At 42.4% G+C, this 18,225-nt stretch overlaps 1 protein-coding gene across 2 annotated transcripts; it reads right to left on the bottom strand.

Moving 5' to 3' along the window:
- Positions 1–3,391: 3,391 nt before the first annotated feature.
- LOC149320185 (potassium voltage-gated channel subfamily E member 3-like) lies at positions 3,392–18,202 on the bottom strand. Of its 2 annotated transcripts, none has more exons than XM_089508295.1 (2): positions 18,157–18,202; positions 3,392–3,932 (listed from the first exon to the last, which is right to left on the bottom strand). In XM_089508295.1, the coding sequence occupies exon 2, from the start codon at positions 3,888–3,890 to the stop codon at positions 3,597–3,599; it is 294 nt and encodes a 97-aa protein (XP_089364421.1). In that variant the 5' UTR covers positions 3,891–3,932; positions 18,157–18,202; the 3' UTR covers positions 3,392–3,596. The 2 variants fall into 2 exon arrangements, with proteins under 2 accessions (XP_089364421.1, XP_089364420.1); XM_089508294.1 differs by lacking the exon at positions 18,157–18,202 and adding an exon at positions 15,073–15,285.
- Between the last annotated feature and the right edge of the window lie 23 nt (positions 18,203–18,225).

Here is an 18,225-nt window from a genome sequence, read left to right as displayed (position 1 = left end):
TACCTTTGCACCAGTGGTCAAGAGCTGCTTATGCTTTGTCCTGTCGTACTGTGGCAATGGGATATGTAGTAATTATAGCATGTTGCCATGATGGGCTATATAGCAGTCATGTTGCATGAATGTAAGAGAACTTTGTTTTTTTTCAGTAGTGTGAACTCCATGTGGGGAGAGAAAAGGTGGCATGTATATCCAAGGTCAGCAGCGTATTGGTTGGAGAGTTGGAGCGTGACTCTGGAGACCAGGGTTCGAATCCTTGTTCAGCCATGGAAACCCACTGGGATGACTTTGGGCAAGTCACAGTCTCTCAGCCTCCAGGGAAGACCATGACAACCCTGCTCTGAACAAATCTCACCCCCAAAACCCATGATAGGCTCACCTTTGGGTCACCATAAATTGGCGAGGACTTGAAAGCATACAAATGGGGCAAGTCACACTCTCTCAGCCTCAGAGAAGGCCATGGCAAACCCCCTCTGAAGATATGTTTCCAAGAAAACCCCAGGATAGGATCGCCATAAGTCGGAAATGACTTGAAAGCACACAACAACAACTTGGACAAGTCACACACTCTCAGCCTCAGAGGATGGCAAAGGCAACCCTCCTGTGAAGAAACTTGCCAAGAAAACTCCACGATAGATTCGCCTTAGCATCGCCATAAGTCAGAAATGACTTGAAAACACACAACAACAATTACAGCAACAACACGCAAGGTCATTTGAATATGAGCAGCTGGCTGAAGAGGAACATAAAGGGGGGTATGGGAAAAATCAGGAGAAGTGGGTTTATTAATTTCGACCAGTTAGGATTAATAATGTGTGAACTGTGTGTAATTTAATTATGGGATTGTAATGGTTTCTGGTCAGTTCTCTGATAATGGAAGTCACTGAAGTGGATCTATATGTTTGCTTCATACAGGCATCTGAGTTTTTACTGCTGGATCTAGAATAAATAGAATAGAATCATAAGATGGAAGAGACCACAAGAGCCATCCAGTCCAACATTTAAATCACCTTGCGTGTCGTTGTTGTTGTTGTGCGCCTTCAAGTCGTTTCCGAATTATGGCGACACTAAGGCAAATGTATCATGGAGGTTTTTTTGGCCAGTTTCTTCAGAGGGGGGTTGCCATTGCCATCCTCTGAGGCTGAGAGAGTGTGACAAGCACTGTGAAGCCAAGTCACCCATTGGGTTTCCATGGCAGAGCGAGGATTCGAACCCTGGTCTTCAGAGTCATAGTCCAACACTCAAACCATACTGACCTTTTCTGCCTTATCTCCCCGCCTGGACTAAGGCACCGTAAAGAGCAGGACATTCAAGAAAACTGTGGGGCATTACAAAACAAAAAAATGCTAAAAACACTCACAGAAATATACATTCATGCTCAAAATGGAGGACATTTTGGAATTCCTCTTGGAGAGGAGGTTGAAATGGAGGACATGTCCTGGAAAAGGAGGATGGTGACTTGCTTTGGGCAACTCACAATCCTCACTCAGCGTCCCAGGAATCCCCATACGATGGCAAAGCTCTTCCAGACAAATCTGGCCAAGAAAACTCTATGAAAAGAATAACCAAAAGCTGATGTCAGCTTGAAGATGCAGAGAAATAAATGCACAAAGGGACAAAAAAAAAACCCCAAAGTCACATACAGTGTTTGCGGGGGATTTGGACAAAGCAAGCACATTTCCGCATGTGGGGAAGAAAGAATGAGGGCATGCGCAGCCCAACAAGAACAATGCATTCATCTATTTGTAGGATTAAACCACCCCATAAAAAGGTCCCTTCTGGGAAGTGTGTGAAAAAGTGATAAAGCCACTCTGCTAAAAAGGAAAAATGGAAGGGAGGGCTGCCTTAAGTCCATAAAGAAGGGCAGATCAACCTGTTTCAGTCCATGCCAAAACCCGGCCGACACATCAAGTGCCAGAGGTTTTATTTATTAGGGTCATTTGCAAGATGAACAAAGGAAGGATTCATGCGCTCATGCTGGTTATCGCTGGGAAAAATACATTGGGGCACCTTCCCAAGATGGGTGAACTACATGTCTCAAGATTTATTTTTCCACTGAACAGGGCGCGCATATATATATATATGTTGCATGTATGCATAAGTTTACAAGCTATCTGCTGCTTACTTTGTCTTTATTGCATACCAGTTAGTATTAGATTGTATACCGCTTGGCAGGTTTTTATTCTTTTTCCCCCCTTATTTTATTTGACCCTTGCTACGTAAGGCGCTGTGCGCACTTAACAGCGCTCTGTAAATAAACATTAATAATAATAATAATCTACTTGACAAAGGCTGCATCCGCCCTTCAAAATTAATGCAGTTTGCCATTGCTTTAACTGTCATGGCTCAATTCTATACAATCCTGAGATTTTGTAGTTTTTTCAGATATTGGTATATATATATTCCAAAAAAAGCAAAACCTTGATTTTGCCATTTTATATAAGGTGCATCATTTTACTATGCCATTGTATTTAATGGGACTTTAGCATCCACAGATTTCGGTATCCACAAAGGGTCCTGGAACTAAATGCCAGGGATACCAAGGGCCCACGGTAGTAGTAATAGTAATAGTAGTAGTAGTAATAGTAATAATAATACCCCATTGTGTATAATGGGACTTGAGCATCAATGGATTTTTATAGTTTTTTGTGGGTTTTTCAGGCTATGAGACCGTGTTCTAGAAGAGTTTGTCCCTAACGTTTCATAAACTCCTCTAGAAAACTCCTTGTGGATACCAAAATCCGTGGATACTCAAGTCCCATTAAATACATGGCAGAGTAAAATGGTGCCCCTTATATAAAATGGCAAAATCAAGCTTTTACTTTTTAGAATGCATATACTTTAAAAATATTTTCAAATCACCGATGTTTGAATCCACAAACAAAACATTTGTGGATACAGACATATGTCCACTGCGGCTCCTGCCACAACGCAGAACTGATGCAGTTTGACACCGCTTTTACTGCCATGGCACCATGCTGTGGAATCCTGGGATTTGTGGTTTGCGGTTACACCAGAGCTCTCTCACAGAGGACTATAAATATCTCACAAGACTACAAATCCCAGGATTGCATAGCCTGAAAAATCCCCCCAAAAAACTATGGATGCCGGCCATGAAAGCCTTCGACATCCCAATCCATGGATTTTGTTATCCACAAAGGATCCCGGAACCAAACCCTGCAAATACCAAGGGCCCGCTGTATATAGTTGTGTGTATGTTCACACTCACACTCAAGCCCTTGTGAAATGAAGAAGAGAAGAGTTTCCTCTGGATCATTCTCCTTTTGCATGCCCAAGTTTTGACTCAATCCTGTACGCTCATCAATTTATAATATATATTATTGGAGAGCGGATGAGTAAAACTATTTTATTGAAAAAAACAACAGCTTTTTGTTTTGAGCCCAAGGCCATAGCTACCAGCCAGAATCTTTGGCCACACCGCTTTGGTTCTTAAAACGTCCTTCCAGCCGTCCGAAGACTGGTGTGCCTCAGTTCCTAAAGAAGAGTCTAACCAGAGTCACTATGGATATTTTGTTCTGGCAAAGGATGCTGTGAAGAAAGTCTCCGCAGCAGCATCTCTCACGATCTGCTCTAGTCCCTCAAATCATGGACACCCGGTTCTTGATGTAAACATGGTACGGGTCGCTCTGTTTGTCGAACTCCTTTCGGGATCGGGTGTACCCCAGGATCAAGCTCCCAACAGTCACGGCAAAGAGGATCATGACAAAAAGGATGTACATGTAGGCGTAGGTCTCTTTCTCCTCCTTGTCTTCCTCCGTCTCGGGTTTTGCACCTTGAGGGCACATGTCGGAGTGGTACAGCGTCTGGTTCAGGGCTCTCAGCATCCAGTCGAGCTTATGGAGCCACGTCTCAGACATGTTTCCCATCATCATGACCTTCGTTGGACGCCAGGAGACAGTGTCGCTTCCGGTGATCTAAAAAATAAAATGGAGGAAATTTAAAATCAAGTATAACTCAGAATCCAATAATGTCCAAACAATGATACCTTTATTGGGCCAACCCAAATGCACAATTGCATGTTGCAAGCTTTTGAAGTCACACTGGCTTCTTCATCAAGCAACGTTGTTATTGGATTTGCTATATGGCCAACACGGCTACCCTTGGATGTCTTTTGAGAACTTTAAAGTGAGGACTGTACAAGCTATTACATTTCCCATCACTTGTACGGATGGGAGACAAGAAAGTGCCACTACATTAGATAGTCCTGATGAGAAATCTGTACTTAGGAGGCTACTGCCAGAGCAGAATATGGAGGAACAGGATGGTTTCCAACTGGCAAAGAAGTCAGTCACGACTGCATCTTATTTCCCTAATTGTTCAACAGAAAATACCTTGAGAAGAGAAGGTTTAGACATGGAAGAAGGAGGAGTGGAGATAGGAGGAAGGAATTTCAACAAGTAAGATATGCGGGTGACATAATAATACTAGCATTATTATTTACTAGCTGCAACATTTAATATGCTACCACATTTAATATACTGCAGCATTAAATGCACAGCAACATTTAATACACAGCAGCATTTCATTCACTGCAACATTTCATATGCTGTAACATTTGATACACTTCACCATTTCATGTGCTGCAAAATTTAATATGCTTGTAATGTTTACTCCACTGCAACATTTCATCCACTGCAACATCCTACAGATGAAATTTCCAGCACTGTATATATCCACTTCACCACCTTTTCTCATGGTCGCTCCCATAACATTGCCACAGGTTGAAAATTTTACTTTTCGGATAACGACTCCTGGATTCTGGGAATTCTCACCCCCAAAATTGAGCAAAAATTCAATTCTCAGAGTATGTAAACTATGTATTCCTTTACGATTTCTCTGCGCTTGTTGCAGGGTGTGTTAGTAAACAGATCAGCAGACTTTCCTTCTTTTAAACCTCAAACACGTCAAGCAAACTTTCTCACCATAGATACACTTCTATCAACTCCAGAAAATATTGCAATTCAAACACATTAGTAACTTGATAGGTAATTACACAAAGAAGGGGAAAGAGCGGCCGGCCGGATCTTTTGTGTTTAAGGAAACCGAGAAAGAAAATTAATTCAGCCGCATCCTGGTTTGGGCTGCAGGGTTTTAAAGGCAAGAAAGGGCCTTGCAGAAAAACAATCCTTTCCTAAAATATTATTATATTTAACCTTTTCAAGGGGAACCTCAGAAACTGTGAAAAAGAAAACTACTAACTGCAGAGGGAGAAGACATTTAACTGAGGATGCATCCACACTGCAGAAATAATGCAGTTTGACACCACTTTAAATGCTGTCGCTCCATCCGACAGGATCCTGGGATTTATAGTTTTTCAAAGTCTTTAACTTTCTCTGCCAAAGAGAGCTGGTGCCTTGACAAACTAAAGATCCCAGATTCCACAGCGCAGAGCCATGGCAGGTGAAGCAGTGCAAAACTGCATCATTTCTGCAGTGCAGATTAGACCCCTGTGAATTTAAGTGATGAATTTTAAACGTGGATTGTTTTAAAATGTGTATATCTTATTTGTCCTTTTCAACGGCTGCATGTTTTAAATAGAAGGGTTTTAATTTGCACAGTATGTGCAATTCTACAGCGCTTTATAAATAAAGTTTAATAATAATAATAATAATAATAGATGTTGTGTATTGCTGATTTTTTGTTGTTCCCCCCTCTATTCATGGGAAGAGTCTAGTAAGAAATTAACATATTTATTATTATCATTTCATTATTATTATTGAATTAATTGGAGTTACCTATGTGGATTTGGATTCAATGGGTGTGCTCTATATTATTATTATTATTATTATTATTGAATTAATTGGAGTTATCTATGTGGATTGGATTTACCAACATTAATTCAATGGGTGTGATCTATAATATTATTATTATTATTATTATTATTATTATTGAATTAATTGGAGTTATCTATGTGGATTGGATTTACCAACATTAATTCAATGGGTGTGATCTATTAATAATAATAATAATAATAATAATAATAATAATAATATTGAATGAATTGACTTGCCAATAATTAATTTAATGGGTGTGCATTATTATTATTATTATTATTATTATTACTGAATTAATTGGAATTACCTACATGGATTGAACTTACCAACAATTAATTCAATAGGTGTGCATTATTATTATTATTACTATTATTATTAGTATTACTATTATGATTATATGAATTGGAGTTACCTACGTGGATTGGATTTAGCAACCATTAATTCAATGGGTATGCTCTATTTCAGAATAACCAACAAGATTTGAGCCAAGTGTTTCCTTTCTCTCCTCTTTCCTCACTTCGTTGCAGTGCATTTTCACCATCTTTGTCACCAGAAGGTGAGCATTTTAAAAGAAAATCTAGACAGATACCAATGGGAAACCCATGGACCTGGCACTAATCTCTGTCACTTCTTCTTCAATACTGCAGCGCCCTTTTTTGCCTTATGTGCCAAATACTGCCAACACCAAATAAAACATGTATTTGCAATTTCTCGTGGCTCCCTTCCAGCTAGCTTTGCAACGGCATGAGTAAAACATGCCCCAGTTCTCTTTGTCTTTTCGGATTCGCCCATGAGAAACTGGGAAACTCCCAAATAGCAAGGCACACTGCATGACCTCTCAGAAGGAGGATGAGCGGCCGCCAAACTTGGAGGAAGCCAGGGACAAAAACCTATGAGAAGAAGTATTTTGCAAGGAAAATGGCTGCATTGCAGGCTGGGAAAGTGATGCTCACAGGTCAAAGGTGGCCCAAGTCCTCCTCTCGAATTGAAATTTGCCCCCAAATCTAAACACACTGGGGAAGAAACAATTTTGCATCATTTTTGCTTCTGCACCCCATCATAGGCAGGGAGACCAGGGGCTCATTCCCACTTACATTTAAACCAGTTTGGGATTCGCCTTCGCTCCGTGTCAGTAAATCGATTCCAAGAGGTCTGTCGTTCCCACTACAAAAACATATCTTTTCATTATCCCATTGTAATCATTTCTTTTTTGGCACGATTGTCATCCCCACTAGTTTGCGCCGCAAAGTACTTACTTTGCAATTACTCTGTTAAAATATCTAGAGTTTTCATGTCTAGTACCTTCCATAGATAGCCAGCCCTCTATTTTAGGTATGTCTTTCTCTTCCCATTCTCTCACTAGGACTATTCTTGCAGCTGCAACCATGCATAGCAAAATCTTTTCCTTTTCCTTCCCTAACTTCCTTATGGTACTGTTAATCTTATTAGTCATGTTAAGCAGGCATATTTCGGGAAGACAGTCGTAGCTGATATCTAATATTTCACATTTACAGTTGGCCCTCCTTTTTCACAAGGGATCCATTCCAGATCCCCCGTGAAAACAGAGGCTCGCGCATATCCAAGCCCCATAGGCTTGGCTATGCAGGGCATGCGCCATAGGGGTGCGCCCCACTGGAAAGAACGGAGGTCGCCCCTCCGTGAGTATTCAAGGTTGCAGGTCATGGATCCCAGATCCACAAGTTATAAGGGGCGACTGTAGTTAAATGAATCTGAGTCCAAAACATTTTTAGTTTAGGTCAGGACAAGTCCACCACTTATGGTACTGAGAGGGACATAATAGTGCTTTCTGCTTCTGTACATGGCTTTGCAAAAGAATCAGTGGTTACAGTAGACTCATAGAATGAGCTACAGAGTAAAGTGCAGATGGGCAAATGGCCCCCTACCCTTTTTTACTGCGGTACTTACTTACTTATCACCCCCTCCTTTCTGTAGAGAACTCTGAATACAATGGCCTGTGTTTAGCAAGTGGCCTTGAGGAGTTTAGCTAGCTCAGCTAAGTATCTCTTTTGCAGTAGCTAGCTATCTCTGTGCATCCCAGGCTCCAAGCAGATGTAATGCCAAGAAGAAAATACAGGACCATTGAGTGAACAGTGAACGCAACCAATCGCTTGTTGTTTAGAAAACAGCCCTCTGCGAAGGGCATAAAATGGGGGTGGCAAGAAGCCATCAGTGCTGCAGCCTTGGTGATGCCTACTTTGGTGTGCTGCTGCCCTGCGCAGAGAATAAAGCGTTTTTATTCTAGCCAGTTCGGTCTCCTTGACTCTGCTTGTCCTCTGGCCATGGGCCAGGGGCCTTCGGGTTCGTGGGTTTGGGGTCACCCGCTACAGTACCAAGACCTTTGCTGGAGATTTTTCAGCAGCGGTTGGATGGGCATCTTTCAGGAGTCCTGTAGCTGTGTATTCCTGCATAGCAGAATGAGGTTGGACCAGGTGACCCTTGGGATCCTTTCCAAAAGACGTGCAAATGGGTCTCAAGCCTGAGATCTCCCTAGAAGTCAAGATGATAAAACTGAGGCTGTCATACTTTGGCCACATCATGAGAAGACATGAATCAATGGAAAAGACAATGGGAAAGGTGGAGGGATGCAGAAAGAGAGGAAGGCTGCATGCCAGACGGATGGACTCTATTAAGGAAGTCACAGTTCTGAATTTGCAGGACCTGAGCAGAGCAACGGAGGACAGGGAGTCTTGCAAGTTTATCACATGAAGGAGATCAGGAATTCATCCCGTGAATATCCCGGAAAAACCGTGTAATTACGCGAAATGATTTCACACGCATTGCCCAAAACCTGCCATTAAAGTGGTCACAAAGAAGCATTCATGTGCCTCTTTTTACTTTTGGGATTTCAGCGGCTATGCCTTTCCAATACCCTTTTATTTGCGCAACTGCGTGTGATAATCATCTGCGCAATTATTTCTCATTTTCACTTTATTTGCAGGATGCGCCTTAATCTCTCTTTAATGCCAAAATTAGCCCCAGTGTGATGTTGTTGTTGGAGGCGTCTCAGCCACAGGGTCACCGTGAGTCGGGGTCAACTCAAAGGCAGATCACAACAACAACAACAACAACAACAACAACAACAACATGAATGTGAAAAAGAACTGGAGTAGGACATTATTATTATTATTATGGTATTATTATTTCTATCCTGCTTTCCTCCCAAGACAAGGATCCAGAGCAGCTTACAGTCTAAAAAACGCAACGTAATTAAAAACCTGAAAATCAGATAATTAAAATGTTATGAAACTACTACAGTATTTAAAAGAATCCCTCCCTTGCGTTCTCCAAAAATCCCTGTGGTTTTCCACTTTCAATCTGACCTCAGAGCGATCTCCCCTAAACATTATAATTTAAGCAATTACCAGGAATGTGCCAGTTATGATTTATGGGTTTTGCAAGCAGGATCAGGTCCTTCGCTGGGCAGGGAGTACGAAAACAAGACCCACATGATCCGGCAAGAGTTAAAATGACAGAGGATCGTGGAGTTGGAAGAGACCCCAAGGGCCATCCAGTCCAACCCATTTCTGCCATGCAGGAATACACAATCAAAGCACCTCTGACGGATGTCCATCCAGCCTCTGTTTAAAAGCCTCCAAAGAAGGAGTTGGCATGCTTTTTTATTCCATCCCTTCCAATGCAATCCTGTCTCTTGTCTATTCAGAAGTCCCATGGTGTTCAATGGGTCTTAAATGCCCTTCTTATATGTCTACTTTTAGGACTGTAGCCTAAAATAGTTTTATTATTTATTTATTTATTGCACTTCTATCCCACCTTTCTCCCAAAATAGGATCCAAGGCAGCTTAAAATAATTTCTTTTTCCAACTAAAATTATGGAGGGGGGAACGGGAAAGAATAAGAAAATAGATAGTGATAAGATCATCATAGCCCTGGTTGAGCTGTAGAGATTTGAAGGGGAGACTGGCTTAAGTTAAGCTAAGACTGAAATAAGATGTGCAGAAAAGAAAGTGGTATGAATCGCTGAAGGGTTGGTTAAAGGAAGTACCAAGTGTATGGAATGACTGATGTACTGATGCTATATGTTTGTCAGTACATTTGTTAGTTTTATGTTGACTGTTATTTGTTGGATTATTTGTTTGGTATACTTTTTAGTATAATAATAATAATAATAATAATAATAATAGGTTGAACTAAAATATCAATTTGGAGCCAGTATGTTCTCATGGTTTGAGTGCTGGACTACGACTCTAGATATGAGGGTTCGATTCCCCGCTCGGCCATTGAAACCCATTGAGTGACTTTGGTCAAGTCACACTCTCTCATCCTCAAGAAAAGGCCGAGCGGGGAAACCTCCCCTCAACCAATCTTGCCAAGCAAACCCTATGACAGAGTTGCCTTGGGGTTGCCAAAAGTGAGAAATGACTTGAAGTCACACAACAACAACAACAACAACAACAACAACAAAATATTAATTTACAAAAGTTAAAAAGGAATTAAACATCAGTATTGCTAAAACCCTGGGGCAGGGTAACCATACATCAGGATCAACTTGAAGGCGTGTATTGTGGGAGACTTGGTAGTGCAGTGGTTTGAGCATTTATTAATCACAGAAGCGAATCATAGAGTCGGAAGAGACCCCAAGGGCCATCCAGTCCAGCCCCATTGTTCTGCCATGCAGGAACTCTCAATCAAAGCATCCCCACTGACAGATGGCCATCCAGCCTCTGCTTAAAGACCTCCAAGGAAGGAGACCTATATGCCACCTCCCTCCCAAAAATGGGAAAAGCTTTGGACCTTACACAGCCATGGATACCCACTGGCTGACCCTGGGACAGCCACACTCTCTCAGCCTTAAAGGAAGGCGGTGGTGGCCAACCTCTTCAGATTAATTTCTATCAAGGAATCCCCCTGATAGCAGGGTGACCAGGCATCCGCCTTTTTTCCAGGACATGCCCTCCATTTCAGCCTTCGGATTCCAAAATTCCCACCATTTTGAGGGAATTGACAGTAATACGATGTTTTTAGCTTTTATTTGGTCGTGTCCTCCATTTCAGCCTTCAGCCCAAAATGTCCTCCATCTTGTGCATGACTATGGAGTTCATCACATGAAGGGGATTGGGAGTTTATCCTGCAAATATCCCGGAAAAACCACGTAATTACACAAAACTACTGCACACGGCGTTGCATTAAAACTGCCATTAAAGTGGTCACAAAAAGAATTCAGGCGCATCTTTTTACTTTCGGGATTCCAGCAACCATGTGTTTCCAATATCACTTTATTTGCGCAATTGTGTGGGATAACCATTCGCGCAATTACTCGCCATTTTCACTGTATCTGTGGGATGCTTTAAATGTGCTTTAATCTCTCTTTAATGCCAAAATTAGCCCCTGTGTGATAAACTCCCAAGAAGCAAGAATTTGTAGTTATGTATTAGAGGTTTTTTAGCCTTTAGTTGGTCACGTCCTACATTTTTGAGTGTCCTACATTCTGCAGTGCCTTGTCCTCCTTTGCAGTTAGGACATCTGGTCGCCCTGCAAGACCGGCTCGCCTTAATTCAGAGTCAATCCACAATAAATCCCTTTGAGTCACTTTAACGTGCAATAACCACATTTTTTAAAGAACAAGCCAGAATCCGAATGCCATGCAGAGGAACCAGTTCGCGATGGCTCCTCCGCTCTGTTTGCACAAAGATTTTTTCTGAGGGCTTTGCAAACATAAAATGAAAAGTTTCATTGCTCTCCTGGTAATGCACAAATAATATTACCTAAGATCACGAAAGTGGCAGACTCAGAACAGAGACAGAGCCCAGGACCTATTATAGGTCCTATAATAGTCCTATAATATTCCTATAATTCCAATTTTATTATTGGATATTATTTACCATTGTTACTGTTAATTTCAAGTGTTATGTTGGAAGGACGGATAATGGGTTTTATTGGGTATTTGATTGCATTCTGTATTATATTTTATTCTTATTGGAAGCTGCCTTGATCCAACCGGAGAGGCAGGATAAAAATAAATTATTATTATTATTATTATTATTTAGGAAAAGCCAGAATATTTTTTCTTCAGCTGCCCCAAAATGGTGGAATGACCTGCTAGAAAATATTCGACAGCTGAATATGCTATCTGAATGTAAAAGAGCTTTAAAAACCAATTGCTTCCAGCAGGGCTGCATCCGCACTACAGAAATAATGCAGTTTTGGCAGAACTTTGACTGCTATGGTTCAGTGCTATGCAATTCTGGGATTTGTAGTTTGTTGTGGCACCAAGGCTCTCTGACAGAGAAGGCTCAAAGTCTCACAAAACTACAGTTCCCAGAATTTCACAGCATTGAGCCAGGGCAGTTGAAGTGGTATCAAACTGGATTATTTCTCCAGTGCAGAGGTGTAGTCCAAAAAAGTAACTCTTTCCAGCCTCTGGTAATATAATAAGACTCACTGGCTAGGCTGCTTTGAGGATTCTTGGAGCTGTAGTCCAAACAAGTATGTTTTCCAACCTCTGGAAATGTAATAGGAACCACTTGTTATGCTGGTTTGGGGATTCTGGGAGATATGGTCCAAAAAGAGTAATTTCTCCAACCTCTGGAAATATACTCCAAACATGTATGCTTTCCAACCTCTGATCATATTATGAAAGACTGGCCAAGCTGGCTTGAGGATGCTGGAAGATATAGTAAAAAAAAAAAGCAATTTTCTCAGACTCAGGTAATGTAATAGGCGATGCTGGCTTGGGGACTGGGAGATATAGTCCAAAAAAGGCCAATTTTTACAAAAATCACTCCAAAACCTACATAGAAGGTTTTAAAAAATCTGTCCAAAACCTACATAGAATCAGTGCATAAAGCAGAACGTGGCCCGCCTCAAAGCCACCGCCTTTTGTATTCTCTCAATGCCACCATTGTTTGGAGTCGGAGGAACAGGGAAAAAGAAATGCTGATAAAAAACTGAATTTCTGGCCAATAACTCTGTGTCCGGCCCAAGAGCTGCTTGGAAGGAACGCCTAGTACACCCTTCCTTGGCCAAAAATCACCTTTTTCCTCCCTTCCTGCAGAATGGAGGAATGCCAACACGATGCCAATTGCTGCTAAGGAGAAACAGGATCTCCAATGTGGGCCTGCGCTTGGCCCTTCCACCTTGGCAGGAATCTTCAGATGTGTCCGGACTGCAGAAATAATCCAGTTTGTCACTGCTTTAAATGCCCTGGCTCCGTGCTATGGGACACTGGGATTTGTTGTTTGCTGTGGCACCAGAAAAAGAGCCATCATGGTGCAAGGGTTTGAGTGTTGGACTATGACTCTGGAGACCAGGGTTCGAACCCCAGCTCGGCCATGGAAACCCACCAGGTGACCTTGGCAAAGTTACGCTCTTTCAGCCTCAAAGGATGGCAATGGCAAACCACCTCTGAAGAAACGTGCCAAGAAAAACCCATGATCAGTTTCTCTTAGGGTTGCTCTAAATTGGAAATGACCTGAAAACACACAACAACAAACAATGTTCACCAGAGCTCTCTGACAGAGAAGACAAAATAGCTCACCGAACTAAAGCCAAGACAGTTAAAGCATAATCAAACTGCAGTGCAGATGCATCCCAGGAGAGGCCTTTAAAACAGAAAAAGAAGTAAACAGGACATCTGATCCCTTCCCGTTGTTCCAGAAAGTCCTCTCCCGGACCTAAAATGGCCCCGGGAGACCTTAAAACATGTCCAAATAAAGCTTTCTCGAAATAAAATAAACCTAGAGAGTGTTTGGGTGCAAAAAAATAAAAGATTTTGATTTCCTCTCTGCAGCATCTCACAGACATATGTGACCAAGTTACTTCAGAGTGTGGTCAAGATGGGGAAAGTTATTGTCCAGTATCCTCTCCATGGTTTACATTCTGTAACTTTAGATCTACTTAGCCACCTGGCAAAGGCATTCAGAAACCCTGGGAGTAAATTGCAAAGATGCTTTAACAAGACAATGGCAAGAGTGTCCCAATGCACATCAGACTTGACCAGTGTGCACTGACACTCTCTAGCTGGTGCCCCAATGCACAATGGTCCCAATGTGGAAAATGCTCCCTTGGAGTGTGTTGGAATTTCCTTCTTTGGAAGTCTTTAAATAGAAGCTGGACGGCCATCTCTTGGGGGTGCTTTGATTGAAAGTTCCTGCATGTCAGAACAGTGTTGGTCTGGATGGTCCTTGTGGTCTCTTCCATCCCTGTGATTCTATGATTTGATTCGATTTGATTCTATGAACGTGCATCAGCCCTGTTGTGTTTCAGTCTCAACGTGCCATCAATTCCAATACCCATTGGTCACTTTGCTGGCTCCTCTCCATAGTAACTTTACAGCCACCCTTTACTGGATACGGACTTTACAAAAATGCCAAATTCTAATTTTGTAGACATGTATCCACTTATGATGACTTAAGTCCCTAACAGGATTCCAGACGTTAGCTCTAAGATGTACAACAATCCTTCCAGCAAAGAGACGTAGGAAGGCAAAAGATGGGCATATGCTTATGAGTCTCCCCAGCAGGACAAGACAAATGCCAATGCTGTACAACTGAACTTAGGCAGCAAGCGTGCAGGCGAATGCACAACCAAATAGCAATAGCAATAGCAAGTACATTTGTATACCACTTATCAGTGCATTTAAGCACTCCCTAAGCTGTTTACAAAATGTAAGCTAATTACACCCAGGAGCATCCATGCACCACGCACATCTGAATACACAAGGGCACAGCATGTGCAATGCCACTTCCCGAGCCTTGGACTGTACATCAGAACCTGTTGCATCTGACAAAAATGTTGATTTAATTTTGTATGGGAGCATGTGCATGTAGAAGATCACCCACAGGATCCAAGCTGCTGACTAGCCCTTTCCGATGTATGAGGTGGTCAGAAACCACATGCACCCAGGAGCTTCCATACACCATACACATCTGAATGCACAAGGACACGACACGGGCAATGCCACTTCCCCAACCTTGGACTGAACATTGGACCTTTTGCATCAGATAAAAATGGCAATCTAACTCTATACGGGAGCATAAGATCACCCACAGAATCGTAGCTGCTGACTAGCCCTTTCAAATGTATGATGTGGTCAGAAACCAAAGGCACCCAGTTGCCTCAATGCACCATGTACATTTTATGCGCAAGGACATGGCACTGGCAATGTCATTTCCCCAACCTTGGACCGAACATCAGAACCTTTTGCATCAGACAAAAATGCCCATCAACTTCTATAGGGGAGCATGTGCATGCGTAGGATCACCCACAGGATCCCAGCCGCTGACCAGCCTAGGGAACCAACCTTTCAAAGATCCATTGGCTTCCACTTTTACCGGTCTTTCCAACCACTACAGCTATTCCCTCTTTCTGGGAGCAACGCCGACGTCTGAGGCCGCTTTCCTTCGGCAGCTCTCTTATCTGGATTGTTGACTGAGGGGAATTAACTGCATATTTCAAGGATCGCCAGGACTGTGTACTTTCCCCGATTTGCGCAAACAAAGCTCTCTGGTTTCATCATTGCCACCTGCCAGGAGAGTAAGAGGCTGGGGAAAACCACCGTCCTCCTTCCTCCAGCCACGCTTCTGCAAGGGTCACATACAGGGTTGCATAACACCAACACAGAGAGAAACTGGGGCCACAACAAACTACAGTTCCCAGAATTCCATACCATTGAGCCAGGATGGTTAAAGTGGTGTCAAACTGGATTATTTCTGCAGTATGGCTAAAGCCATACCCATGTTAGTATGGAATATCAGTCTGCAAAGGGATCTTGTAGTACCTTTGAGACTAAACGAGCAAAAGAAGTTGTGGCATGAGCTTTCATAGACTTGGTCTACGTCGAAGATAGTGCAACAAGATCCCTTTCCGTATTAATCTGAGGTCTAATCTGCACTGCAGAATTAATGCAGTTTGATGTCACTTTGACTGCCATGCTGTGGAATTTGTATGGGATCTGTAATTATGTGACACATTTAGCTTTCTCTGACATAAAATCATAGAATAATAGCGTTGGAGGAAACCGCAAGGGCCATCCAGTCCAACCCCCTGCAATGAAAGCTTTAGTGCCACAACAAACTAGAAATCACAGAATTCCAGTGGATGGAGCCACAGGAGTTAAAGTGGTGTCAAACGGCATTATTTCTGCAGTGCAGATGCAACCTGAGTTGACTTTTACAAAATGATTCCTTTTTAAAAAGCTCTGTCCTTTGCATTTGAGTAAGTTTCAGAGAGCCATCATGGTGTGTAGTGGTTTGAGTGTTGGACTAGACTTTGGAGGCCAAGGTTTGAATCCCCACTCGGCCATAAAACCCACTGGGTGCCCTTGGGCAAGTCACACTCTCTCAGCCTCAGGGGAAAGCAATGGCAAACCTCCTCTGAACAAATCTTGTCAAGAAACCCTGCAACAGGGTTTGCCTTAGGGTCATTTAAAAAAAACCCTCTAAGATGCCCCAAAGCGCTTTCCTTTTTTAATAACAACAACAGATCTTTCAAAAGAATTACCAACTCACACCCACTGCATTAATCCAAAAACTAATATACTACAAGTAACTCTCAATGATGGTGAGTTTCGGGGCATTGCAGGTGGTAAATCCATACTCTATGCTGTAGAAAAAATTCCATCCTACAAAATCCTGGGATTTGTATTTTTGTGAGGCACCAGCACTCTTTGGCAGAGAAGGCTCAAGATCTGGTAAAACTACAAATCCCAGGATCCCCTAAGATGGCACTACAGCACTTAAACTGGTAACAAGTTGCATTATTTCTAGAGGCACTCTATATTCTTGACTGAAGTGTAAAGCAGGTATCCAAGTTGTTGGTCCTATTTAGGAGCTGCTAAACTTTAACATTTTGGATAGCTGCTTAAAATACCACACTGAAACCTAAAGCCAATTTATGATGGAAGGCAACATCTTCTGTTGCAGACAAAGCATATACTAGACACTAACCTTAAAATGATTTGATAATCATCCTCACTCCCAACTTTTTAGAGCAAGAGCTGGGCAGAGAGAAGATAGGCATCCGGGATGCCATTCTCAGCGCCACTAAACTACCCTGAACTACAGTCCCCAGATTCCTCAGAGGAATCCAAAAAAACTGGTGCAGAAAACCAAAAGGGATACAACTGTGGAATAATCTACAATAACATCTAACATCCAACAAAACAGCCATACCTTTATGGGGCCAACTGAAATGCAGAAAAAACGTTGCAAGCTTTCGAGGCTCTGGCTTCTTCATCACAGAATCATAGTGTTCGAAGAGACCCCAGGGCCATCCAGTCCAACAACCTGCCATGCAGGAACTCACAATCAAAGTACACACACACCCCAACAGATGGGCATCCAGCCTCTGTTTAAAGACCTCCAAGGAGGGAGACTCCACTGCACTCCGAGGAAGGAGTGCGTTCCACTGTCGAACTGCCCTTACTGTCAGGAAGTTCCTCCTAATGTTGAGGTGGAATCTCTTTTCCTGGAGCTTGCATCCATTGCTCTGTGTCCTATTCTCTGGAGCAGCAGAAAACAAGCTTGCTCCACCCTTTCACATATTTAAAAGTTAAACATACCTAGCTCCCCAAGTCTCTCCTCGTAAGGCATGGTTTCCAGACCCTTCGCCATTTTTATCATCCTCCTCTGGACACACTCCATCTTGACAACATCCTTTTTGAATTGTGGTGCCCAGAACTAGAAACAGTATTCCAGGTGGGACCTGACCAAAGCAAAATAGAGTGGCACTATTACTTCTCTTGATCTAGACACTATACTTTTATTGATGCAGCCTAAACTCACATTGGCCTTTTTAGCTGCCGCATCACACTGTTCAACTTGTGGTCTACTAAGGATCCTAGATCCCTTTCACACATATAAGTCTCCTTAAACCAGGTGTGTACCCCCATCCTATATCTGTGCATTTCATTTTTTCTAGCTAACTCCAGTATCTTACCTTTCACCCTGTAGAAGTTCATTTTGTTAGTTTTGGCCCAGCTTTTCTATTGAGGTCACTTTGAATTTGGATCCTTTCCTCTGAGGTATTAGCTACTCCTCCTTGTTTGGTGCCATCCGCCAATTAAAACTCATACAGGCTGGAAATTAAGAAACTCTGGCTCAGAAACATTAAGAGGGGACCTAGTAAAAGAAATGACAGTCCTTGCCCATAGGGAAACCATACTTGCCCACAATCACTTATGGGTTCCTTTTTTTGTGTGCTGAATGTTTTAGAAACCCACCTTCTATATTCTCTATGGGCAAGTATCCTCCTATCATTCTCTATGGGCAAATATTCCCCAATGTTTCCCTATGGGCAAGTATTCCCTTTCTCCAATGATTCTCAATGATTCCCTTGGAAGGAAAATGCCTGCTGGACGACCCCTCCATGATCCTGCTCTGCTCACCTCTGGGCTTTCCTTTTCCTCCTCCTCCTCTTCCAACCGCACTGGCTTTCCTCTGCTGCTGCTGCTGCT

Source organism: Sceloporus occidentalis, unplaced genomic scaffold, assembly GCF_023333645.1.
Source record: "Sceloporus occidentalis isolate IW3139 unplaced genomic scaffold, rSceOcc1.0.p SCAF_2, whole genome shotgun sequence".
Taxonomy (NCBI): Eukaryota; Metazoa; Chordata; class Lepidosauria; order Squamata; family Phrynosomatidae; genus Sceloporus; species Sceloporus occidentalis.
The sequence above is the reverse complement of the archived record's forward strand: the minus strand, read 5'-3'. Positions and strand labels throughout refer to the sequence as shown.